This window comes from Dipteris shenzhenensis, chromosome 12 (assembly GCF_047967505.1).
Source record: "Dipteris shenzhenensis isolate YYH24624 ecotype China chromosome 12, Dip_SZ_1.0, whole genome shotgun sequence".
Lineage (NCBI taxonomy): Eukaryota > Viridiplantae > Streptophyta > Polypodiopsida > Gleicheniales > Dipteridaceae > Dipteris > Dipteris shenzhenensis.
Window position 1 is genome coordinate 3962008 of NC_141607.1, and position 27907 is coordinate 3989914.

General features: G+C 42.7%; 1 protein-coding gene across 1 annotated transcript in view; it reads right to left on the reverse strand.

The window, feature by feature from the left end:
• Positions 1-476: 476 nt before the first annotated feature.
• Positions 477-27907, reverse strand: part of LOC147895701 (uncharacterized) — a 35527-nt gene continuing 8096 nt past the window's right edge. The window contains exons 2-9 of the mRNA XM_087383016.1: positions 25159-25223; positions 24883-24931; positions 24429-24523; positions 24217-24302; positions 24047-24106; positions 1652-1733; positions 1315-1428; positions 477-1224 (exon numbers count right to left, since the gene is read on the reverse strand). Of these exons, the coding sequence (XP_087239142.1) occupies positions 1063-1224; positions 1315-1428; positions 1652-1733; positions 24047-24106; positions 24217-24302; positions 24429-24523; positions 24883-24931; positions 25159-25223 (713 nt within the window). The 3' untranslated portion in view covers positions 477-1062. The remainder of the gene's footprint in view (positions 1225-1314; positions 1429-1651; positions 1734-24046; positions 24107-24216; positions 24303-24428; positions 24524-24882; positions 24932-25158; positions 25224-27907) is intronic.

A 27907-nucleotide genomic window follows, 5' to 3' on the forward strand; every position in this document is an offset into this window, starting at 1 on the left:
GCATTGGTTGAGAAAGTTACCTTTGAAATCTCTTCTCAAAGATGGACAAGCTAAACCTTACTTTCATATTGAAATTTAGAAGTACGCCATTTAAATTATCAAGACACTGCTAATCCTCTCATGTTATTTTTCTACAAATGGATCGTTTGGAGCTCACTAGAAGCTTGAATGAATAAGAAAACATCAGAGACAGAACAAAGAACGGTCACCTGCTAGTACTTGGTTCTATGCTTCCTCACTTCCATGGTCCAAAGAAGTCACCTTGACACATTCAAAATGATTCCCCCTCACCTCCCCTCACTCGCCCCCTCCCTTGAAGACCTGCAAAATCTAAGCCAGATTCATATTTTTTCTCAGAGTTTCATATTCATTTTATCATTTTAGGAATGAGTGGCATTTCGCTCCTCCAAACTTACAAATGTTCTCATAAACATCAAAAATATGTCATTATCTCCCCCCCCCCCTTGTACTTTGATTTGCTTTCTTTTAACTGTAATAAACATTTCAATTGCAAAAATAAAAATCGAGACAACCCAGGCCTAAGGCTTAACCCTTCGAGAACTATCAAATCTAACATCCCATTGGGAGTAGCAGAGCAAGACTCTAGACAAATCATGATTTAGCCATCTATGATGCCACATAGATTATGATGTCTCAACTTTTTGCTTGGAGTTGCAATTCAAAAGGCCACCTCAAGACAGGAGGTGGATACAATTTCCTTTTCTCTATAAGGAAAAGGACAAGAGAGGGGATCTTCGCTGAATACTTAACATGTTGGCACGACTGACATGGCTAAAATTATCCGCTCTTAATGCAGCTCAATCCATGTATACCAAGATGCATGGAAGGAAATAACCACCAATCCTTTGGCTCATGCCCATGTATAAAGCTTCACTAGAAAACTGACAAATCTACTTGCAAATGTAGGAACAGAATGGCCATAAGTACCTGCAATTCCCCAGGCTTACAGCAGTTGATTTACTCAGTGAACATCTGATCACAACTGCTATAAGAGTTTCATGTGAAATTCAATAATATTATTGGTCGACAAAACAGATTATTTCAGGGTTTTTGCTTCTCCAAAACTGACATTACCAAGGTAACCTTCTTTGGACATTTCAGCTTATACTCCTTTATTATAACTGATGTAGCTAACGCTTGTAGGTCTGAGCTCTCCTTCTCATCTTTATTTCGCCCCTTTGCTTGATTGATTGCAGAAGCACACTGTCCAGTTTCCCACAACCAATATAAGTAATCCACACATACTTTATAAGCATGCCAAATGATCACAGATAAAACCCAAAATACAATTACCAGGCATACTCCATACAACGCACGCAAATTTCTGCCAGCACTGAGCTTGATGGCCGACGCATAATACTTTTTTGCGATTTTTAGGTTCTCTAGGCCTCCAATTGTATATTGCACCTGAAAAATGAAAAAAAACTAGTACCTTTGGTTTTCGTGAAAAGGTGGCCCCGATGCAAATCATAGAGACCGATTTAGGAAAGGTGCTATTCTCATAGAACATGTACAACAAACTTCTAGAGAGTCTATTCCCATTTAACTTGATGAATCGAGATTTTGATGACTCAATCGAAATCTTCTATATAGAGCACTAATGACTTCCTATAGTCACCCAGTCACTTGCCTCGGCATATTGCAAGTGCCATAATGCATTTGATGTCTGCATCATGAGAAGCTCCTCATAGCAAAAGGCAGCCTGATTATACCTGCAATCAAGTATGCAAAGTTCCAATGAAGTTATTACTGTTACTCCAAAATGTAAGGAAATAAAGTGTAATACATCTGCATTTGAACATAACACCTCTCTCTCTCTCTCTCTCTCTCTCTCTCTGCTCAACATGGTCTGTTTGAGCATGACTGTTTCAGCTTTTGAGCTGCAAAACATTTAGGAAGAGATCTAAAGAGAACGTGGAATGAGAGATGGAGGCAAGATGTTGCTCCTCTCTCTCTCTCTCTCTCTCTCTCTCTCTCTCTCAAGCACCCCCAAGCAGCAAGAAGAAAGGAGACGTATGTATGAGGCCCGAATCAAAAAAAAAGAGCAAGGAGCTGAACAGGCCCTCTAGGAACACGCGGCCTATGGAACCCAAAAGAAGTTGAAGATCATGTTTTGGAATTGTAGAGGTTTCCCTTGGCATAAAGGGGCTGGATTGAATGAAGTTATGCATGATGCAGACATTATTTTTCTCGCAGAGACTTGGGAAAGGGACATATGCAGAATTCCTAAAATTAATGGATACGTGGTGCACTCCATCTGGCAAAAGCAAGTTGGCCTACGAGGGCAAGGAGGGGTAGCATGCATATACAAGGAGCATATACAAGACATGATTTCCATAGCCAAAGATGACATCCACAAACGCTTCATATGGATCATGGTAAAAGGAATGCACTCACCACTTTACATTGCAGGGTGCTACATTCCTCATAGAGAATCTCCCTTCTACCAAAGACATGAGGTTGACCCAACCCAGCCACTTGGAGACCTGTGCTTGGATATAGCTATGTTCAACAAAAAAGGAAATGTTTTGCTCATTGGTGATTTCAATGCACGGATAGGAGATCTACAGTTTCACTATCCCACTCAGCAAGAATACATCAAGGAACATGAGATAGACATTGACCCCATTTGGTGTAGATGCTCGAAGGATAAGGAAGTGAATGCACATGGTAGGGCATTGGAGCAATTGATGAATGGAATGCACATGTTGGTGGTGAATGGCACAGCCCTTTTCCCAAAATCAAATACCCCTACTTGTTTCCCTGCCAGTGGAGGGGCTAGTGTGATCGACTATGCATTGATTGGTTTGGAAGCTTGCCATCTCATTCACAATTTCTCACTTGGCTCAAAGTCCCCTGATTCAGATCACACACCACTATATGTGGAGCTTAATATATTACTTGCCAAGGCAACTTTAGAAGAGCGCAAAACAGTTGAAGGCAACTATCATATAAATGAGGCAAAGAAGGTGGAGTACGCTGAAACTCTAGAGACGTGTCTGCTGGGAAAACAGAAAATTGGGTGGACAGAATTGAAAAATGCTATTCTCACTACAGCCAAGTCAGTTTTGGGGTACAAAAAGAGCAATAAAGAATGCAAGAAAGGGCTACCATACAATGTTTGGTTTGATGCTGAGTGCAAGGCAGCTAGGAATGCACTAAAGGGGATCCCAATGGGGGATGAGAAAAGAGCAGCTGAGAAACAGCTCCATGCACTTACACGTAAAAAAAGACGTGCACATATTGTGAACAAGGAATGGACTGATGCAATTGATTTTATCAAGCATCCTAGAAGAGCATGGAAAGGAATTAAACAAAGGTCAAATGACATTATGGGAGATTTTACAGAAACACAGATGCTGGAATATGCTCAACAGCTCTACACACATCCCAAGGCTCGGCCCATGGTGAGCATACCTCTCAGCAGTAATACTCAGGGTCTTTTCTCATTGAAAGATGTACAAGATGGCCTCAAGAAAATGGTAAATGGAAAGGCAGCAGACACTCTACACCTAGTGGCTGAACTCATTAAGTGGACCAATGAGCACACGCAAAGGCACATAGCAATGGCACTAAATCAGGCTTTGATGAATGGTTTCCCAACAGAATGGCAAGAGAATTGGATCAAACCAATCTACAAAGGGGGTGACCGCAATCAATTAACAAATTACAGAACAATTATGGTATGTTCCACTCTAGCCAAACTGTATAGCACAATAGTAGAGGCAAAATTGAGTGCTTGGGCAGAGAAAGAAAATAAAAGAGCAATGGGACAAGCTGGTTTCAGACCAAAACACTGTACAGTGGATCACCTAGTCACTCTTCGAGTTTTGATGGAGGAAAGCCGCCTCAAGGGGAAGCCACTCTTCTGTTGTTTCATTGACTTTAAGAAGGCATTTGATACAGTGCCTAGGGATGTGCTATGGGAGAGAATGGAATGCATAGGGGTGCCCGAGGAAATAAGGTTTGCTGTCTTTAGACTTTATGAGAAAGTAAAATGTCAACTAAAATGTAAGGATGGGATGTCACAAGAGTTCTATAGTAATATGGGGGTAAAACAAGGATGTCCGCTCTCACCCACTTTGTTCGGCCTATGCATTGATAGACTTGAGGAGTTGGTGAATGAAGAAGCATGTAAAGATGAGTTATACAGCCCTCATCTAGCAGGTCTCGTGATTTGGTTGCTTCTTTACGCAGATGATGTGGTTGTTTTCACTGATAGTGAAAGTAAGATGCAAAAAATGATGGATATCTTCAGCATATTTTGTGCAGAGAGTGGGATGGCTATTAATGTCAACAAAACTAAACTCATGATAGTCAAGACTATACAGCCAAGCAGCCCCCTCCAAATCTTATATAAAGGACAACCCATTGAGACAGTGCACTCATTCAAATACTTGGGTATTGAAATCCCCGCCAATAATAGATGGAACAGCTGTGTGCAACGGAGACTTGATGCAGGATGGGCAAAATACTTCCAATTTGAAAATGAGTGCAACAATAGCAATACGAGAAGGTGGCAAGTACGAAATATGATCTTTGGGGCATATGTGATACAGACAGTACTCTACGGAGTAGAGGTATGGGGTGGGAGTATATCTCCATCAACGTGGAATGAGATAGAGAAAATGCAAAAGTCTTTCATTAGGAGGCACCTGGGCATCAAGGCTACTACACCATACTCTTTGTTACTCCTAGAGACAGGATGTATACCCATAGAGCTACATGCTCTGAAGAGAGTACTCAGATACATCACAAAGGTCAAGTGCATGGATAATGAAAGGCTACCAAAGAGAGCATGGAATGAAAGTCAGAAGCTTCAAAAGACAAACAAGGGCAAGATTTTGACATCCGGATGGGCACAGGACCTAAAAAAATGGTTCAAGAAGTGGGAAGTAGAAGAGTATTTAAACTACTCTTCAGAGGAGATTGATGAAGAGGCTTTTCATTATGACCTGCTGAATGCACTACACAGGAAATGGCAAACAGCAGAAAACAAAGATAAATTTGAGTACTATCGCACATATATCAACCCCGAATATTGGTCAATTTATACAGGAAGGGAGACAACAACGCAGAAGTACATATGTACACCTATAGCAGTGCATAAACGGAGGGCTTTAGCCTCACTTCGCACCCGATCACACCAGCTGCAAATAGAAACAGGGGGATGGAAAAAGATGCCAAGGGAGAGTAGAATATGCCAACTATGTGATCAAGGTATGGTTGAAACAGAAGAACACATGTTAATGATATGCCCTCACTATGCACACATTAGGGAAGAGTTCAATCACCTCCTTGAGGGACATAACAAACTGGCTGATTTGCTGCATAAAGGGTCACCTTCAGCTTTAGGAACATTTGTGTATAAGCTCTTCAAGCATAGGAATCCACCTGAATCCTAGAAGGTGGTTTCTCTTTCCACCCTCCCATCTTCGGGAGGAGCTTTCATGTACTTGTGATATTGTATTGCTCAGGTCCCATAGGCCGGTTTTGGTCTTCAGAGGACGATAATATATTCTTCTTCTTCTTCTTCTTCTTCTCTCTCTCTCTCTCTCTCTGCGCTCGACATGGTCTGTTTGAGCATGACTATTTCAGCTTTTGAACTGCAACATTTAAGAAGAGTTCTAAACTGATCAAGTGAGCTCGATCAAGCAAGAAATCGCTGCTGATGCCAGCAACAAAGTCAATAGAGCATACATTTATGTACGTAAAAAAGTAGGAAGCCAGAGCACACAATAAGATGATCTTACACATTGGGGGACTGAAAATGGCTGCCTTCATGATGATGAGGAGAAAGATATAGATGACAAAATCATATGTCTTAAGAACAAAGTTCCACAAGTTGAATAGGACAAAAATGATATACACAACACCAGTCAAAATGGCACACAAGCACAGGCCTACTTTGGAGGGAGGGCAGTAAGAGCTCAGATCCTCAGAAAAACACATAAGCTGAAGGGTACAAAGATTTGGATATCTGAGAAGCTCACTCTGATCCAGCTCAAACAAAGAAATAGTGAGCTCACCAAAGTAAAGGAAGCCCGCAAACGGGCAGTTTATCAAGATGGGCAAGCATTGATTAGGGACTTCAAATCCAAACCCAAAGACTCTCAGTCTTAAAAAGGCCACCTTATTGTAATTCCATATAGAAACAATGAGACACAACTGTTCTTGTTTATTCATAGAGTGGCTACATATATAGGCAACTGCCTCCATGTAGGTAGATCCCAAATCCACAATCATCTCCCTGATTATCTCAATCAATCACCTCCTATGATCACTCACTCATCACACCGACACACCTAACTGGAACCTTCTAGCACACCTACACTCACACACTTCTTGCATAGGACTCCAATAACATAGGCACACACACATCAATTTGCCCCTTCATTCCCCCTCACAAATTGATGACCTCATCCCTTAGCAATAGTACATGGGATGCTCCATGGCTTGCCCACTATCATGTGGCAACACTCATGGCCCCAACCTGTGACTCACTCATAGGATTCTTGGTTTACAACTAGGAGATGGACACAGACTATGTATGTAAAGCCTAATGAGTCCAACAAGAAAAAATCTGAAAAGACTAACAATCATTTAAGGATGGACTATCCATGGCAGAGAACCATTATTGACATCATACACACATAACTCAGAAAACATATCGATCCTTCCCCTTGTCAGATTTGACTTGGGTGTTGTAAGTAGTGAGAGCTTGAGCTTTGACATTCTCTGATTCTTCTTCTTCTTCAGTTTCTGCTTCCTCAACAAGATTGGTTGAACATCTCTTTTTGGCATAACATTCCTTTTCAAAGTGTCCAGGTTTGCCACAAAAGTTACATTTCATTTTGCTCTTTCCCTTGAAGTTGCTGAAGTTGCTTCTGGCCAAATATACCCCTTCCTTGTAATATGCCCCTTCTTTGTAATCACTTCTTTGTTTGATCTTTCTCTCCTCCTCCAAGAGTGATGTTTAAATTTCTACCAAACTTATCTCTGGAATATTGGTGAGTGTGGTTACAATAGTGTCATATTCTTCATTGAGACTTCTAAGTAAGATGGCAATGACAATATCTTCATCAAGATTAAACTTGATGCCTGATAACTGTGTCAAAATGCTCTTCATTGAATTTAGATGTGAAGAGATGGACTCCCCCCTATCCAATCTTAAGTCAAAAAACTTGATAAGCAAGCTATACTTAGAGCATCTTCCCTGTGCTCCAAACACATGCTCAAGATGAGATACTTAGAGCATCTTCCCTGTGCTCCAAACACATGCTCAAGATGAGTCCATGCAGCATGAGCAGTCTCACATCTATCAATGTGATGAATAAAGGAATCACTCAAACCAAGAGCAATTATAGCAAGAGCTTTTTCATCTTTTGCAAACCATGAAGCTTCTCCTTCTCTAGTTGTAGGTTTAGTTTCTTTGTCATTTGCTACCTTCCATATTTCCTTTTTCATGAGAATAAACTTCAGCTTTGTTTGCCAAGTGTGGAACCCCTCTCCTTCAAACTTGTCTATTTTCAATTTGGAAGCCATTTAGGAAGGTCTTACCAAATTAATGGCAGTGTCTAATCCCTTTACAAAAGGTCAATCTTTTTGAACAAAAAAATCACCTTCACCATATAGATGCAAATTGCAAGATAAGAATTCTGAAAAACCTAATTGTTTGGCATAATCATAACCAGTTGGCTTCTCCCACAACCTCTTAACTGGAGTCTTTTTCACCTTGTACTTGGTCTTTGTAGTCTTCTTGATTTTGGAAGAGATTTAAGAACTTGAGGTTGGCATGTTGTCAAGAGATTAGCACCAACTGAACAAACATTCTCTAAACTGAAATGACATTCTTTGAACTGATTTTTAGAGGAATAATCTCTGAACTGAGTGTTTTACTCCTCAAGCATTTAGTGTAGCATTAAAAACTCCAAAAATATACTAGAAATGCTTGCAGAGTTCATGTAAACTTGAAGGATGAAATTCAACCAGATGAGAACAGCTCTTTGAGGGCTTTTGTTGCACAATGAAAGATATAGGACTAGAGGAGAACCATAACCAAGCTTGGGCGAAATGTCTCGTCAGGTCGCCATAGCCAGAAGCTCCAAAGTCAACTGTTTTTTCCGTCTGTATGCCACCATTACTGGACCATTTTCCTTCAGATTTGACCTATGGATAGCTCTTGGTGTCACCCGACTTCCTCTGAGAGGAATCACCAAAATATATCACCAGCAGGTCGCATTTGCAGAAATTGCCTGGACTGTGACTCTTGTCGGCACGGGCTGTAGGAGCACTCACTTCATAATTCCTTCAAGGTGGACGTGTGCCCTACTGAGGGGAAGCTACAGCAGAAACGGCTAGAGAAATGACGACCTGTAGGTGGAGAACAAGCCTAAGGAAATTCAGGAAGGAAAGAAGGAGAGAAAGTCTTCATTTGGGGAAGATGAAGAATCTAGTAGAATCTTAGTGGAATCCAAGAGGATTCAAGGAGGCTCTAATACCACGTGTAATTTCCATGTAGAAACAATGAGACAATTGTTCTTGTTTATTCATAGAGTGGTTACATATATAGGCAACTGCCTCCATGTAGGTAGATCCCAGATCCACAATCATCTCCCTGATTATCTCAATCAATCACCTCCTATGATCACTCACTCATCACACCAACTTACACAACTAACTGGAACCTTCTAGCACACCTACACTCACACACTTCTTGCATAGGACTCCAATCCCATAGGCACACACACACATCAATTTGCCCCTTCACTTATGATGTATACTAAAATGTAGCTATGCCCTATAATAACTCAAGATGAGCTGAGCTTTGTCCCCCGATTCTCTGGTTACCAAGATGTAGTTAGTCACTTTTTGGTGTATATAGTTTGTTCCATAGACACATGAGGTCTTCCGTGAACATTAATAGATCTTTCTTTTTTTCTTTCTCAGATACACCCCATGATATCATACTAGTAGAGCGATCCTTGCACAGAGATGCCTCATACCAAATCATCACGTACCTAGACAAGGCTAGATAGAGTGGCCAAACCGACAAGGGTGGACTCAGATTACCATGGAGGGCTCCCACATTGTCCATGCAGCTCACATGGCATGTCCATCGACCATCCCCCCCCCCCCCCGCCCCCCCCCCCTCTCCCCCCAAACCATACTCTTTGAATACCTAATCTTACACCTGACATAGCAAACATCCATCGGGTCATCAGAAAAAATCTATGGCAAGTGTATAATCAATTATACTCACAAAGTTTCTTACGTGTCTGACATAGTTTCTATTGTGGGGCATGCGTACTCGGCTAATTACATGAACCAGCATTGCACTATTATTTTGCATTTGAGATCACCAGACACGGATATAGGCTCATGAGACGTATAGCTACACAGGCTTCCCAACAACAGGCGACCACTACATAATTACTCAGCATGTCCTCAGCATGAGGCAATTTGCAAATCATTAATTGCCACGATCAACAGTGTGCAGTCCTACTTTTCTTGGCGTAACCAGGCATAGGGATCAACTAATGAGACAAGAAACCAAACGCGAGTCTGATTAGCAAAGGATCACAAGCTTCTTCTAGAACAAGCCCACACAAGATGATACGATCCTCATCTAATCTCTCTTGTGTCTCGTCGATTCACAGGCAAGGCAAAATCTCAAATCTCTCTTTTTCGTTTCGTCAATCACGGGTAAGACAAAATCATTGGCGTTGGCATCGTATTTTTCCTCGCAGCCTCTCTCATGGATTGCATGCACACAAAGATATGTAATTTCATTCCTTCATGCTTATCCACAAGCCCACAATTCCCTAGATGATTCCCTCCTGCCACATGTCAACATTTTAGACCTTTAGCTTGGTACACCATTTATCCCTCTCTTGGGGTACAATTAAAAACATTTGCTCCTTGGCATTTTTACACATTTAGGTGCACCTAGGCCTGAGCACTTAGAACCACCTAGTTGATGCCAATACACCCTCACCTAGGACCTTGGCAGTTACTTCCCTTGACCATTTTACTTACGCACATAAAATATTACGGAAGTCGGTCATCTAAGGGAAAATGCCCACCGACCTTTCCGAGGTCATGCTATCTCGGCTAGAGCATAACATTCCTCCCCTCTTCAAGCATCAGCGTCCTCGATGATGAAATCTAGAAACACTCTCCGTAACTAGTATACGGATTCCCAGGTAGCTTCTGATAGAGGTAGACCATGCCATGCAACCTATCTTCTGATTGCGCACTTGTATTGTTCCTCGGTCCAAGATTCTTGTTGGTTTGCGTCTTGCATTATCCTCCATCTCCTGAAACAAAACAACACCTTCGATTAATGAGTCACCTGTATGCAAAAATTTCTTTAAACAAGAAACATGAAACACTGGGTGCACCTTACACCCTTGTGGTAATTCTAATTTATAGGCTACCTTGCCTATTCTTTTTAGAATTGACCATGGCCCACAATATCGAGGTGATAACTTAGCACACTCTCCTGTAGTCAAAGACTTAGAGTGTGAAGGAACTCTGAGAAAAACTTTTTCTCCATTCTTAAATTCTCTAGCGGATCGGTTTTCATCCGCATACGCCTTAGCTCTATCCATAGCTTCGCGAATGTTAGCTCTCGCAAGTGCTAGCATCTCCCGCATCTGAACTACAAAGTTCGCGGCACTAGGCACTTTCTGAGGTATTCCAACTATAGTTGGATTCGCTGGTCTATAACCATAGTTCAGTTCAAACAGACTGAACCCTGTAGAGGAATGTTTTCTATCATTGTAGGCAAACTCCAACAATGGCAACCACTTGTCCCGTGTATGTTGCCTCAATGCCACATATGCTCTAAGCATATCCTCTAAAATTTGGTTGATTCTTTCTGTCTGACCATCCGTTTCTGGATGATCCCCACTACTCATTCCCAACTCAATCCTTAGTGTCTCAAATACCGCGGTCCAAAAATGACCGGTAAATTTGGCATCTCTGTCTGACACTATGGATCAGGGTAATCCATGTAGACGAAATATATGTCTAATAAACAAATCCGCCACTTGCGAAGAACTAACAGACTCTCTAGTTGGAATGAAGTGAGCCATCTTGGTAAGACGATCAACCACCACAAGGATAGAGTGTCGTAGACAGACCTACAATAAAGTCCATGGAAATGCTCTCCCACTTACTTAGTGGTATCTCCAAGGGTTGTAAAAGTCCGGATGGCTTCACCTGCTCTGCCTTACTTACCTGACACGAAAAACAACGTGTCATATATTCATGAATATGCTTTTTCATCTTTGGCCAAAAGAAATCTCGCTTCACGAGATCATATGTCTTCTCGGCTCCTGGATGTCCCGCACATGGGCTATCATGGCATTGTCGAATGACTCTCTGCCTGAGATCGTCATTCTGATCAGGTACTACTACCTTGCCATTCCTTTTCAGCATATCATCCCTTATGGCATATATTGCATAAGTTTGGCCTTTTCTGGATGCCCTCCTTTTCCCCAGGTTTTAACACATGAGCCTTAGGTCAAAGGCTCTGGACGAACTCGTCCACCTTTTGAGTTTCTCTAATCTCCGTCATTAGAGCACTCTCTAACACCGTGAAACTCATGTTATGCATAATGCATGACAACGCATTAGCAACTTTATTATCCTTCCCTCTTCAGTACCGAATCGTCAAATTAAACTCCTGCATGATGCTCAGTAATACTTTTACTGAATACTAGAATATCGTCAATAAAATGTACTACAAACTTTCCGATATACGGACGTAGTAAATCGTTCATAAGCATGACGAATGTAGCTGGAGCATTGGTAAGTCCAAAGGGCATTACCAAAAACTCATAATGACCAAACCTGCTTCTAAAAGCGGTTTTATGCACATCCTCGGCTCTAATACAGATCTGATGGTAGCCACACTTAAGATCTATCTTACTGAAAATTACGGCCCCATGCAATGCATCTAGCAAATCATCGATCCGAGCAATCGGATACCTGTTCTTAATAGTAATATTATTCAATGCTCTGTAATCTATATAGAGGACCTGATATCCCATTGTTCATTGCTTTAGCTCTATCCCGTTGGTCGTTGCCTTAGGTCTATCCCCATGTGCGTAGAAAAGTTATCATCTTTCTTCTCTTTAATATCACTGGGAAAGCAAAAGGTGAAAAACTGGGTTAGATCTGCCCCAGCTTGAGGTATTCTTCTAGTTGTCTTCGCACCTCAACTTCTTCTGTAAAGCTTAATCTATAGGGAGGTCTATTTACAGGTTCTGCCCCCGAGATAAGCTCAATTTTATGCTGAACATTCCGCTCTAGAGGTAACCCATAAGGTAACTCATCCCTAAAACAATCAGAGAACTCTGATATCTCTTTAGCCAACTCGGCCATTTCCCCATCTTGGGTAGCCTCAGTGCTAGCCGATGCATCATCAATCGACTCTACCGATGCTATACACAGACACAAAAACTCTTTCAGAGTCTTCCGAATTTCCATGGCTGAAATCAATGGTCCTCGAGGTAGATCCTTTTCACCTCGCAAAACATATTCTACCCCGTTCATCTTGAACTGGTAAATATGCTTTTTCCAATCAATGGCTGGATTTTTCCAAAAATGCCAAGCCATGCCTAGGGCTATATCTACATGAGCTAGCTTGGTCAATTCAAAGTCCAGCTTCTCAATATAGTCCTGTATTCGAAGTTCCAACTCGGTAACCCTTTGGTCCCATACTTCAGTTGAACTTCCGTCCGCCATCGTGACCGTATAAGCATAGTCAGACGGACTAGTTTTCAACTTGAGCCTCCTAATAAGCTTCGAGTTAATTACATTATGCGTTGACGCTGAGTCCAACAACACAATCACATCATGATTGGCTACTTGCTCTTTCATTTTAATCAACTCGGGCTCATCGAAAACCGTGAACCCCGTTGCTACGGGCTTTGAAAGGATGTTATCAAGTGCACCGCTTACTAACTTAGTAACAGACACACTTAACAACACAGGTACTAACCTCTAAGAAGGTCCCGCTAATTGCATCTGCATATGTTTCGCATTGGGACTCTCCTGCATTTCCGCGTCGCATTCAGATATTATCATATTGGCCGTGCGACGGTCTTTGTTTAGTGGACAATCTTTCCACTGATGTCGCTGAAGGCAGCCGAAGCACAATCCTTCTTTTCTAGCCTTTTCTTTTTGCTCAGGGGTCAACGAGGACTTTGACTAAGCACGGGCTGCCATTGGAGTTACTTTTCTTTTCACTCCAACGGTGGTACTTGTCTTTGCTTGTCCCTTAACCGGCTTCACCTGCTTGGTTTGGCCACTTGGCTGCGAGACACTTGTCTTTGAAGTCCATTTCCTCTGAAATCCCCCTTTTCTCGGGTACTCGTGCTGAGTCCCTGCTTGCACAAACCCACTAGATCTGCCTATGGCATCCTCATAGTTCAAGGCTACTGCAATAGATTCATCTAATGTAGTCACATATTTAGCCCGAACTTCCATTTTAATCTTGTCGTTCAGTCCATAGATATAGTCTTTCAACTGAACCGACATAGGGAGAGGGTCTGTTATTTTCATAACACATTCCCTGAACTTGTCAATGTACTCTGCCACCAACAAATTCCTCTGGCGAAGGTTTCTATAAGCATCCCAAGCTCGGGACTCTTCGTCAGATGGAAGAAAGTGTTTCTTAAATTCAGCCTTAAACCCTTCCCAGGTGGTAGGGGCAACCTGATCTTTCTGTTGCTTTATCCACCACCTATCCGCTGCCTCAATAAACAGGTGAGTGGTCTCACGGATTTTCTTTAGATCAGATCTGATTTCACAAATGGCGAAGGCTTCTTCCCACTTGTGTAACCAAACCTCGATCACATCAAAACTACGCTCGGTCATCCGACCAGCGTACTTTTCCTGTCTATAATTAGCAATATTAGGTACCTTGGCCTTCGCACATTCCGACGAGTGTGTATTGGGCTCTGGCTCTGCTGGAGCTTTGCCCTTTTCATTTCTAGATGGTCTAGCCGACAAGGCTTGCACCATCTCTCTAATTTCATTTTGACCAGCGTTCACTTGAAGCTGCTGGTTCATGATCTGTTGTAAGGCATCTTCTAATACAGAAATCCTACCCACTAGAGCAGGCGTTGTGTGATGGGACACTTCTTGCGTAGATCGCGCTCTAGATTCACCAAGATTTACCCTAGAATCTTGTCCCTCTGCCTCCATTCTTTCAAAAGGGGACATAGTTTGTTTTTCTTTCACTTCGAATTTCCCTCTGCTGTACAGGAATAAATCGACTTCAAACTGGAAACTAAAATTTTATACAAAAGGAAAATTTGCCCCCTAGAAGCTCCACGTAATTCGAGTCCCTTCAGCTAACCTGAGTTCCTACTGCTCCAATGAACGATAACTTTTAGACCTTCGCTGCCTCACATGATTTTGCCCTAGATTCGCGAGCGATCGTTTTGCACTGCATCAGAGGTCTGCCCCAAGTTCAATTGCCCCTGGCTATTGCTTTCCAAAATCATTGCCTCGAAGCTCGGAGTATATGCCGCACGATGAAGCACCCCACTGCTTGGACGACACCAAATCTTTTTCTTGCCTTCCTGCCACTACTATTCGAACTTTCAATGGGAAATGTGCAGCCTCTGCGATGGAAAGCCCAGATCCAAAAAGGCAACTAGCTATTCGCTTCTCTCTTTCGGATCAGCCTCAGCCCACGTCGTTCGTCGTCACACGCCCTTCGCCATTTTTGCAAGCTTTGTAGATTGGAGGTCTACCCTTTCAGCTCTGTGATCATCGCCTGAAGGATGACGATGGGCTCGAAGAATTGCACTCAATAGATCAGCCGCCAATGCATTCCGCTCGCCTTGCCCACCTGTCACCCATCACTTGAGACTTATCTTTCACCTGTCACCTCAGGTTGTGTAGAGACAGACCTTACGAGACTCTATTCGTCACTTCTCAGCAAACTCGCTCTGATACCAAATGATACGATCCTCATCTAATCTCTCTTGTGTCTCGTCGATTCACAGGCAAGGCAAATTCTGAAATCTCTCTTTTTCGTTTCGTCAATCACGGGTAAGATAAAATCACAGGCGCTGGTATCGTATTTTTCCTCCCAGTCTCTCTCATGGATTGCATGCACACAAAGATACGTAATTTCATTCCTTCATGCTTATCCACAAGCCCACAATTCCCTAGATGGTTCCCTCCTGCCACATGTCAACATTTTAGACCTTTAGCTTGGTACACCATTTACCCCTCTCTTGGGGTACAATTAAAAACATTTGCCCCTTGGCATTTTTACACATTTAGGTGCACCTAGGCCTGAGCACTTAGAACCACCTAGTCGATGCCAATACACCCTTACCTAGGACCTTGGCAGTTACTTCCCTTGATCATTTTATTTACGCACATAAAATATTACAGAAGTCGGTCATCTAAGGGAAAATGCCCACCAACCTTTCCGAGGTCATGCTATCTCGGCTAGAGCATAACACAAGAAGGGCATTCTAGAGATTCATAGGCAGAGCCTGTGCTCGACACCCTTGTTCGCTAGACCAAGAGACTCTTGAACACAATAGTTGCTACGGTGTGAAGGTACTACACGACGCTAGCCAGCTTCTCGATACACACAAACCTAGCAAACCAAGGGAAGCACCATTGCTTCAAAACCACCATGACACTTGATCGGCTCCTGGCAATGTCACACAGAGATTATCTCCTTCTACCACAATTTTCAAGAACACTAGGCACTCTGGCTTTTTGCAAATGCTAATAAATACGCCTTCCCCCCTGATAGAATTTGCATATATTTACTTTTAATTTCTTTTGTTAGTTATACATGTGTGTGTGTGCACGCGCGCGTGTGACTATTTGGTATCGACGTAGTATCGTATTTGGCCTTTCAGCACAATACGTCGATCGCTTGATTTGTCATGTAATATTTGAGCTCTCTTTTGGGCCATGCATTTGTATGGTGCTTACCTCTTTGCACAGGGTCGCACCGCTCGGCTATAGGTACAGTTAGATAAGTCTGCATTTCGATACTTGGTCGTAATACTCGACTTTTGATGTCGCTATAAGGACTCCTTCCTCTTGTTTTGAAACTAGCTCAACACTTGATCATACCATTCGGTTGCGTGTGTTGTTCACCAATACAGTAATCACTTCGAGCAAGAATTGTATGCTAAACCTCATACATAGATAGGAACCCCCTAGGGCTGAGCTAGCAGCTCGATGGGGTTTGAGAAGCTGGTGTTAAGGTCGACAAAGGAAGGGGGACAAAACAATGATAGGAGGTATGCGATCCAAGCTTGGAAAGTGTATGCAACAGAGGTGCATTTGACGCAGAATTACAAGGGCTATCACTACCACGACTCAATAGTCACGCAGGTTCCAACTCTAGGCTCAGTACTTCAAGCCACCCTTGAGCTTGATGTCTGAAACACCACGAGAGCTTCCCAACGTTAGAGTCAAATGATGCATCCCATAACACATGACCCTTCCCCTAGTTACAACTCCTAGGCCAACAACTCTATGCCCACATGATACATCCAACTCTAGGATGATGCAATACAAAGTCCTATAAGCCTATCTTTAGCAGATAGTCCTGGCTTTAAGCTTCATGCATAAAGCAGCTTTACTTTCCACAAAGGTCTTTAAGCCATGCTTTCAAAAATAGCTTGCTTTAGCTTTACCTTTCATGGGTCAGCTCCCATCCATGCTAGCTCCAACCTTCCTTACCCTAATTCAGCCATACTCGTGGAATCACCTCTTCAGGGATATCCACAAATGTCAAATGATCAACCCAATTTGGATAACACAATTCACGAGGCTAACTCCAAATAGCAATCGATTTGAAGAATATTCATTCGTCATCTCAAAATCCTGTACCATCAATTATCAAGGGCCCATTGGTATAATTCCAACTCTCTAGAATTATGATGCATCCACCGACAACGTCAATAGTGTCCCATACAACTACAAACCATCCATCCGTATGTTTTAGCATGGGATTCATTACGTGATTTAGGCCAAATCCACATTGGACCTATGGATCTATTTACAACTAGATCCCATCAAATCATTAGACATTATTCTATCTTCTCTCCCTCCTTTAAAATATTATAGAAGGCTGACATGACCTGTATCAAACTTTAGAGAAAGAGAGGACTGAAAAACTTAGTCCAGATTACACCTTGACTCTAGCTGGTTAGTTTCTCATAGATATATATTGAGCAAGGTACTCGAAGCCATACTGCCAACCCATTTCCAACATCCTAGAAAGGGTAGCGAAATCCATGGCTAAAGTATCTCTACTAAGACCCAAAGCAAGCAGGGCCTACTCATCATCTCCGTCGAACATCTTTCCTCAAAGCCGCCTCCTTACCTGTCCCTAAAGCTTTCCCTAGCTGCCCTCCTACGAATTTCAATATGGTACCAAAACAGGTCCGCCGTCATGAACGGCAGCCCGCAACGAAGAGAGAGAGAGAGAGAGAGAGAGAGAGACTCTAAGACCAGGTTGGCCAGCCACTTTAAGGAAAAAAGAGACGTTCTTTACTCCGCCAAGGCACACGATCTGGACACATAAGCTACATCCATGTTCTTGACATACTTATCAGCCTAAAAAATCTCATCCTGTGTATGCAAAATGGGTGGGACTTTCTTCCCTCCTTCACAATCTCAAATGGAGCTTTACCTGTGGAAATATGCACGGGCTTATTATAAGCAAACTCCACCAAAGATAAATATTGTTCCCATTGTGTCTTATGATCAGACACACAGCATTTTAAAAGATCAAGCACAGTGAAAATAGCCTCTTCTGACTGCCCATCTAGATAGTGCCCATATTCTCCAAAAGCCCTCTCCAAAACAAACTCGCCATACGTGGACCTTTGTCACTAATGATAGACTAAGGCATACCATGGTACTTGAAGATGTTCTGCATGAACAGCTTACTGAACCTGCATATCATAATCCATAGCAATGCTCTCCCGGAATAGGCAACATGAAATACGATCTGGAGACCTCGGGAACTCTCTCTTCAATAAATCTAGAACCAATTGCAGCACCCCTGGCACACTTTGATAAGCTGAAAATCGAATTCGCTATAGAAAGTTGGCTTCCAATTGGCTGAATAACAGTTCCCAGCAGGGTCCAGGGCCTCCTAGATCAATTTGCAGTGTCCAGCCACTCGGGAAGGCTGCAAAACCCTAATCGCAGCAGTTAGACAGCTCTCTGATGACAGGAACAGACTTCACAGTAAACCCTCTCCTTTTGACAGCTCGCACGTGTGAAAAGCCGGAATTTATGAGGCTGGAATCATCCGTACAATCATCTAGGAAGGCGTGGAAGTACAATAAGAGGAATTCGTTGCAAAAGAAAAGTGTTGGGAGGGAGAATGAAGACAACACACCACACTAGGGGCCAGAAATAAGGGTTGGCCCCCCCCCCGAGGTCTTTATTGCAATAGAAAATAACTTTGTAGAACTCACTCTGAGAAGATCAAGAAGCTGAGTATAATCTTGAATGCATCTAGGAGCTCTAAGGCCCCCTTCTTTTATAGACTCGGTGTAGCTAAAAGCTAGACCTTCTTTTCTAAAGCTGAACTGAGCTTTCTTGCTTTTACCCGCTTTGGGGCAGCTTCCACATCCTTTCTAGAACCCCGTGAGCCTTTCTTTAATGGCTCCATCTCCCGGGTGCTTTTGCCTTGTGGGACCTTCTTTCTGCCACTTGCTCTATCGTTTTGAGACTTTTAGCACTCTTCCAAGTCCTACACAAACTTTAACACTTTAACCCATTAAAGGTTAGCGAAATGCATGCTTTCCTAGTTCTTGGACTAACCCTTGTCCCTTGTGGGCATCCCCACACTTCTCTTTTACCAATACAAAGCAAAAGTAAAACAATAAAACTTATTCTTAGTTAACCAAAGTCAACATTCTTTGACCGAAGTCAATTCTAATAAAGATTATTGCAAGAAGTACCAAATGGTAATGCAACAAATGTAACAATTCAAGAGCCTTCAGTCGGTCAAACTTGACCTTCTTACAAATAATGCATGTCCTAACAAAAGCTTCTACATCTCGTCTCAAAGCTGGCTAATACAAGAAAAGCTCAATCACCTTCATTGTGGCATCAATGTCTCTATGCCCTGCATAAGGTGGAGCATGACTCTCTATCAAAATCCTAGGCCTCAACTGCTTTGTGACACAAAGGCGACCATGCATCAAAAGAAAGCAATCTCTGAGAGTATAATGCTCATGATGCTGGCCATTAGACAACTGATCATAGATCCTTGCAAAATCCTCGTCCTATGCATAGTGTCAATTGCTTTGTGACACACGCGACCATGCATCAAAAGAAAGCAATCTCTGAGAGTATAATGCTCATGACGCTGGCCATTAGACAACTGATCATAGATCCTTGCAAAATCCTCGTCCTGTGCATAGTGTCCTTCATTGCATCCAATTCATGATGGTATGTAATGGATATTGCTGAAACTTGGGGTTTCTCGACAATGCATCAGCCACAACATTCTTTTCGCGCACAACATGCACTATCTCAAAGTGGCACATGGATAAGAAATCGACCCAACGCATATGCTTCTCAGACAACTTAGACTCAGTGAGGAGATATCTCAAGGATTGGTGATCTATCTGCACAGTGAAATCAGCCCCAAGCAAGTAATGTTTCCATGTAGAAAGAGCATGAACCACAACCAACAACTCTTTCTCATAAATCTGCAAAGTCGTTCAGCATCCTGCAAAGTCCTACTCTCATAGGCAACAAGGCGTCCATCCTGCATGATAACTACACCAATGTCATTTTTTCCACATGCGTCGCACTAGACAGCAAAAGCTTTTCGGAGATCTGGCAAGATCAACATTGGATCCGAAGTAAGCTTTTCTTTCAGCATTGCAAATGCTGCAATCTTTTTCAGCCCATGTAAGAGGCACTCCCTTCTTCTAATGCATAAAGGACATAGTAGTCAAGGAGTTTAGAAACAGGTTTTAGGGTTTAAGAAACGTCTCAGGGTCATCCCGAAATGTCTGTAAAAATGTTTCGAGCACTATATATATATATATATATATATATAATGATTACCACCAGAACTTCAATATTTGGAAAAAACTCACGAAACATAGTGCGGAGACATTTGATTTGTCACTTCGAACTCGAAATTTGAAACATATTACCAAATTCTAAATTATAAAATAAACAACACATCAATGAAGATTCAAGAGTCAATGGTCATATTTCTGAATTGAAAATTCAGGGCTCTTCACTCAAGGAACCTCCACCGGAAGTCTTTAGAGTTGTTACTGTACAAAATGTTTAGTAACTCCTCTTTGTTCCAGCAGATGAAAGCCTGCTTCTTCTAGCGAATCAGGTGGCAGTACTCACGTATCACCTTTGCCTCTCCTAAAAGATGATGCTTGGTTTCAAGTTGGAGTTGTCAGCATAAAGCCTTACACTCGTCGTCATACCAGCTATTGCAGGGTACTTTGGTGTCCTTTAGGAATTAGTACTCTCTCTCGCAACCAGCCTTCTCTACCACCCGACTATCCCATCTGAGACCAGTGTCTAATCAGAGAACATTCCCACGAGGGGATGTTCATGGTTCTGCTATACCTTGCCAATGATTTAGGAGATGAAAAGCATCGCGAAACAAGGCAACAATAAGCATGAATTTTAGAGCCTCTGCCATCTTTGCTACATGAGAGCAAACCCTCATCTTCTATAGCATAGTGAAATTTAGATGTTTGAATAGGGACGTCATCCTACCCATCATGTTCCTTGTCTGTCTTTATTTTGTAGCTTATGAGCATTCCCACGTCTACGCTAAGTATAGCACGATTTTATGGCTGGAAAAGTTCAGGGAAATGAAGGAACTCGAGAAAGTTTGCTCATTTAGCAGTCATGCTGCACTCCGAGCATGTGGATCGAGTGGTGTGTGGGAAAGTATGCAGGCAAGCCTCATGGAGAGATCATGTGATCAAGGCGTCCTGATCCTCTAAGAGCAGTCGTGGTGTCTGTCTCTAAGCAAAGGCAGCGAGGCGAGCGGAGTATACGGGCATGAGTGTGTGTTCAAAGTGTATGTCGTGATAGGTAGTGTGTGTCATTGATGGTGTAGTGATGATCCGCAGTAAGCCTTCCGTTACACATCATATACTTTTGGCTAAGTTCGGGGCATCCCCACTTCAGCTATGCAGTATTCAAGGTCATTGCATATCTCTTCCGCATTAGGCAGTATGGATCTTGCACCTCAAGGCGACCAAGGCTTCCTTGGTTGGCTTTGCACTCCTCCATGACACTAGGAGCAGAGGGGGACCAGAGGTGTTGGTATGCCCGTGCTAGCAGATGGTTTGAGAGCCTTGGGCTCAATATAGACAGGCTACCCCCATGAGTACAATGTTGAGGCCCCCTCTATCCCGCTCACATATCACGACGTGAACGAGGTCATCCAAGGAGATCTACTACAGTTACACACTTTTCGGACTTGGTTGGCACCCGATGAGTTCCCTGTGAAGCTCATCTTTTACAAAGACCATTGCCTACGGATCTCAAAGGAGGCTTCATCGACCCACCAGATTACACACGGATCCACCTCTCCCACTCCATGAGGATCTCAATCGGGCAGTTTCGGGTCTCATCACACCGCCTCCGTAGAGACGGTAATCGAGCGGAGGGCATACCTAGATAGAGCCCCGTGCGACTCCCAGGAGATCGAGTCAGAGGAGCATTTTGCTTTCAAGTGCTTGGTATATTACAGGATCAGAGGTCGATACCACTGTCTTTTCAAACCCTGCCCAGTTTCCTGTCTTACCCAGACCGTAAGGTATTTGGCAGCATTCATTCTTGAGGCCATACAACTTAGGGAACGTCTACTCAGAGCACGTAGGGGAGATCATGGAATACATCCAAACCCCACCAGTTTTTCCAGCCAGACAGTACTGTCCAGCAGACTCACAGAGACGGCGGTCACAAGGACCCGAGCCAGAGACAGAGACTGCGCACTAAGGCACAAATCACACTTGGGGACCTTGCTTCCATGTTTACTAGACCCAATATACGACCCACAGTAGTAACTGTGGCACTTGTTCGCTCCACTCAGAGTTTTTTCCCTTCTATGTACCGATGCCATCATGGGCAGGGTTATGGATTTGGTTATGTATTTTGTATTTGTCTTGGGTGTTGATGCCCATTAAGTGTTTCATTGTATCAGTTTCTTTCAGTCTCATAGACCCTTTTTGGTCTTCTGGAAACTTTAATACTTTCTTTCTTTCTTGTCTGGCCTCTCAGGAGAAATGATGCACTGATTTCGAGCCCACCTCACAGGAGGCTAGATTTTTTATATCGGTGAAACCAGACAACCAAGATGTGCCCTCTAGATAAGGTGCACAATGCTGAATGTCATGCCACAAGAGCTGCTTTTAGGTCTGATCTCTTGGAGCCGAGTTTACAACCCTGCATCACTGAACCAGGGAAGTTCCACCTCTGAGATATATACCTCATCCGTTTGGAGACACACTACATGCAACATGTGCCCTGGTAACTGTTGCGCCATCCTGTCTAGACCCAATGTAATTCAAGAGGACATCTCTGCATGAAACACCGAGAGGAGATAAGGACCATACGGTTGCCCAGCGGACCTGATTGGTGAGTAAGGCTATTGAAAGATAACAATATGAACAAGCATCTCAACTTATGAGACATTCAAGGCAATGAAAAAATATTGACACATTTAGACCCACAATGTCATATAATATTTTCTCCCTGTTTTCAAGTATCAAGTGTAAAATTCGCAATGAAAAGTAACTAAAGACTTGCAATAGAACAAAAGCACTATGCTGAAAGCAAGTTCGTATGTGTTTGATCCTGGTTGTCTTTGATTAAGCATTTCAGTTTCTCTACTTAAGCTTTGCTTTAAGCTCTGTATGGAGTGATAAAAATCTGATCTGAAGCTGCTTTCTGCAAATCCAATGAGATTCTACAGAAAATCCAAAGAATATCCATGAAAGAAAGGGGAAGTCCGGCATGAACTGCCTTACACGCCCTCCCTCTCAATTTTGGCACCCCTTGTGCTACTCTTAACACTCTCTGCCACCTTTCCCCTTCTACCTAGCTGCCTCTTTCTGCATTCTGTCTTTGTCCGCACTCTACCAACTCAATCAACTCTAAAGCCCCTCCCTGTACCCTGCATTGATGTGACTCCCTCACTGGTGGCCTCTTTGCTCATTTGACTGGCTGGTGCTGCTCAGCCACTCCAGCCTGACCTCTAACATTCCCATTCCTCCCTTTCTTGCATATCTTTCCAGCCCCTTCTTGCGTCCCAACTTTCCCTCCATTCCCTGTTTCACCACCCCCCCGGGTAAATATTTTACTTCTCCTCTTTATTATTCTTGGTCTGCCCATGCCCTGACTTATTATCCCCTCCCTTCCAGCATTAGGTAAAGCATCCCACAAGACCCTTTCCCCATCTCTAAATATGAAATTTGAGCTATTCGTTCTAATGTCCACTAAAGCCCTTAACCAGGATCTTGCTTTGTGTTCACAAACATTCAAGTTTGTAATGATACATTAATATCTGTAGGCTCCCTACAAATCAACACTGTACAATGCAGACCCTATTCCAAAACTGTACTTGAAATTGGAAGCAACCCATTGCATTCAACAAGAAAGTTTGTGTGTCAATAAAGATACGAGACCATCAACAAAAGGAAGTCTCATATAATGGAAACCTTTTGCATCCTTGGAGCCAGAATAGGGTATAAGAAATCCTTTTATACAAAAATCTTTCTCACAAACTTGAAGACCACTAACTTCATGGAGAGACTGAGTAAGATAGGTACACTTATTTTTCTCATGTGCAGTACAAACAATTTGAGAGCATTAGAGCATAATTTCAAACAACTTCAAGTTATAAAGATGGTCTTCAGGCCTTCAATCAAAATGTCTAATTTCAACTACAAAAAAACTCACACTTGCAGACTAGGTCAAAAACAATGAATGAAGAGAAATTTACTTTTGCAGAGAGACATAGATCTCAGCAAGCTCTCTCCAGGCATCATGATCTGCCATAAATCTGCAAAAACAGTTTAGGCAAAATTATCTTTCCATCATTCTTTGAAAACATGTTAGCAGAAATCAAGGTGTGTGCATAGATAGGAGACGATGATATATATTTTTACTCACATATCAATATACTGTTTAAGTGCTTCAACAGCTCCTGCTAAGTTGCCCTGAGCCTTGGCAATGGCAACCTTCCTTTTATGTATGAACTGAAAGAAGTAAAGCATATATGTGAATGCAAGTACAAGTCTCATGCAGTAAAATAAAAAATACCTTATGACAATAAGAATGCATGCTTTGTCCCTATAACATTAGAACATGCAAATGACACTCACAGGATCCAAAGGTTGCACTTCCAAAAGACCAGTGTAGACTTTGTCAGCTTGTTGCCATTGTCCTTTTGCTTCAAACCACATTCCCTCCAATCGACCTAAATATTTATGCATCAAAAGAATATAAAGACAGACCTCAACACATAAGGAGCTGTACAAAATGTGTACTTTTCTTAGTTCTAAGCTTTCCCCTACTTAAGGCTCTTGAAGCTATTCTGGTTTGACTTTCCTTTACCCATCATACATGTTGCTCTATGCCAGGGAAAGAGTGAAGAATTATGATTGAGCCTCTAAATTCAACATGTCTGAAAGCTAGAAAATATTCAGCCTAAAGGTATTGCTACTGAGAACAAGGAAAAAAACAGAAAACAAGGAAGAATAAAGTGTGGTGAAAATTGTCACACACAAGGTCGTGATTATCACAAACAATAGTACCAAAACAGGGAGATCAACTCACCTACACGAATACTTTCTGGAAATTTCGATAACAACTTCTCAATGCACACCTGGCATAATTTGAAAAGTTATCACACAAACAATCAGCACTTGATAGGTAAATCCCGATCAGATAGTAAAGTACGCCGGAACAAAAAATTAGCCTTTCAACTTCATAACGGGTGGAACATTTGCTATCATGAACGAGAAAATAATGAAGTCAAATATCTTTCCACAAGAGTGAAATTATTTATGCAATTCAGATGAATGGCTTTGATGACACAACAAATTGCCATACCTTTGCTACATCAAGGCGCTGACAGTCCATAGCAGCAACTGCAACCTGCTCATATACAGTCCATACTACCAAAAAGCAAAAAGGAAAATAAGCAACCAGGAAACATCAGTAAAAGTAGTTTACAAGAAAGGATTTCACGTCCAAATCTAAAATTCGTGGGCAGACATAACTCAGTTTAGAAAAAACAAGCCAGTTAAACCTGATGGGGAGTTCTATGAAATTTATTGCACAAATGTATAGACAGTCATATACACTCATCCATCGATAACTGGGCTACACTTTCCAAATGGAGACAGTAGAAAATAGGGACTTCCAACGCAAAGCAAGATCAAACTTTCCATCAGTCTTGTCACTACTCCTAAGCATACTGTAATGAAACACCCACCTCAAGGTTAGACTCTACTATAGGATCTAGGATCGATACTCAAGTCTAGCCCAGGCCACCATACTACCAAGTAAGACTATGTATCCCATAGCACGCAGCCCCATCTACGCAGAAATGTAGTTAGGAAAACAAAGGCTTGCACAGGCTCCAACCTAGTTGGGCATTCTTGGAAGGCACCACTCCCAAGAATGCCTACATAAGCCCAAGCTACCTCTTATATATGCATACGGTGTCTGTCTGCCTTGGTATTTTGCAAGCCAACCACCCATGGGGTCCTAGGCTTGTATCCATGCATCGATATGAATGGAGTAAGGTGGTGGAATGCTTAGCACCATTGTACGCAAACTCCATCAATGCAAGATACTCTTCCCATCCAGACTGCCTTTTGGAGACATATGCTCTCAGCATGTCTTCCAAATTCTCATTGACCTGCTCAGTCTGTCCATCTGACTCAAGATATCAACCGCGCACTCATACCGAGCTAAGCGTCCAATTTCTTAAATATTGCCCACCAAAAATGCCCTATGAACTTAGTATATCTGTCACTAACTATTTCAATTGGTTATCCATACAGGCTAAACAGCTTCTCAACGAATATAGGTGAGCAAGATGTGTAGCTAAAAGACTCTCCTTCATATGAACAAACTGTGCCAATTTGGGAGTCGGCCCACAAATCATGCAAATTGCAACATGCTCACGAGAGATCCCTAGTAAGCTTACCACAATATCCATAGAAATACTCTGTCATTTCTTCTTAGCTTTCCCTGATAAGGCCAGCTTTATTAATTGGGCACCATTGATAATTTTGACATCATTCTCTAAGAGAAATAGGAGTTCCACTAGTAAAGTCGGGCTCAACCATGGGCATAACAGGAGTAGAAAACTGAAACAGTACTAGAAGCCATTGCAAGATTTGATTGAGACGTGGTTCCAGAAAGATTCTAATAGAAGCACATGAGCAAGAGCTATTGTGCAATTTCTGGAGCAAAGAACAGGAAGGAGTAGTGTCACCAAAAAACATGTTTTGGCTGGCAGAAACACGTAGACACGTGTCTTGTTAGATATGCTCAATGCCCCACCCTCCTGGTAACCACCAGTGGTCCAAGGTGCTCAAGTTGTAAGGCCCCCATATAAGGAGAAGCCATGTGTGAGCCCAGGACACCGGATGGATCCTGATGTGCATGTCAGATGAGGTCTATCAATGAGACCATTGATGGTAGAAAGGTGATATATGTGAGTCTAGCCTATGGGCTAGGCAAGGTAGGTAAGCTGGTAGCACAACAAGGCACATTGTCTTGATTGTGTGGGAGCCCCTTGCTCTCGTTGGAGTCTAGGGGATCTTAGGGGGGCCAGCGGCCCCCCTGGTGGGGATTCGAGAGCGAGAGCCCCCGAGGCGAAGGTATAGGGAATATTCCCTGAATATTTCATGAACGACTAGTCGGTTCCACCGACTAGGTCGACTGGTCAGCTCCACCGACTAGGTTGGCTGGTCGGTCCACCAACTACGTTGATCCGACTACCACCCTCATAGCTATAAAGAGGTGACCTTCCCAGTCCATTGCATCAGATCAGAACACATCAGATCTTCCAGCTAGTAGCTCTTCACCTAGTATCTGTCTAGATCACCATCTAAGCTCCACTGTGGGAGCGCACGGGTGGACAGAGCCATCATCTGTACTACATCAGTATTGAAGGAAAATTTTGTTCGTCTCCAATTTGCTGTGTACTCTCTATTCTTTGTTCAGTTTATGTTCCGCTACGCCATGTAATTTAACATGTCTAGGCAAAACGTTTCGCCAAAATGGGTAAAAAGCCACTGCATTGGGCGAAACACCTTGGTACATAACCGTCGCGGCACGGATTTTGACACTCTCCAGATTTTGTGATTTGTACCTCCAGCTCCATGCTTGCCCTGCACATCGATTCCTACAATACGAAACACTCGACTCGCCCTTGCTATACCCTCCAACCTAGCAGTCTCTCCAACCTCCCCATTGCTCTAGTCTCTTTATTTCTCTACTTGCTTGCTCTATCCTCTCCAACCCTTGCTCTAGCCTCTAGCCTTGCCAATCCCTTGCTCTAGCCTTCCTTCTCTGATACTTCTAAGCCCTTCTTCATCCCATACCACGGCCTCAAGATGTGCCGGTAGACGCACAAAAGGCATGCATGGCAAAATACCGTTTTAATGAAGAGATATGGCACATCTAGCACAAGGACGTCAGTATCCAAGTTTTGTGGTGAGACGTTGATGGGATATACCTAGATGAATCCAGGAACATTCCCAAACTCATCCTCTAAAAACACAACATAGTGCAGTTTCAATCTCATGATAGTCACTCACAAGATTGAAAACCATAAACTCCA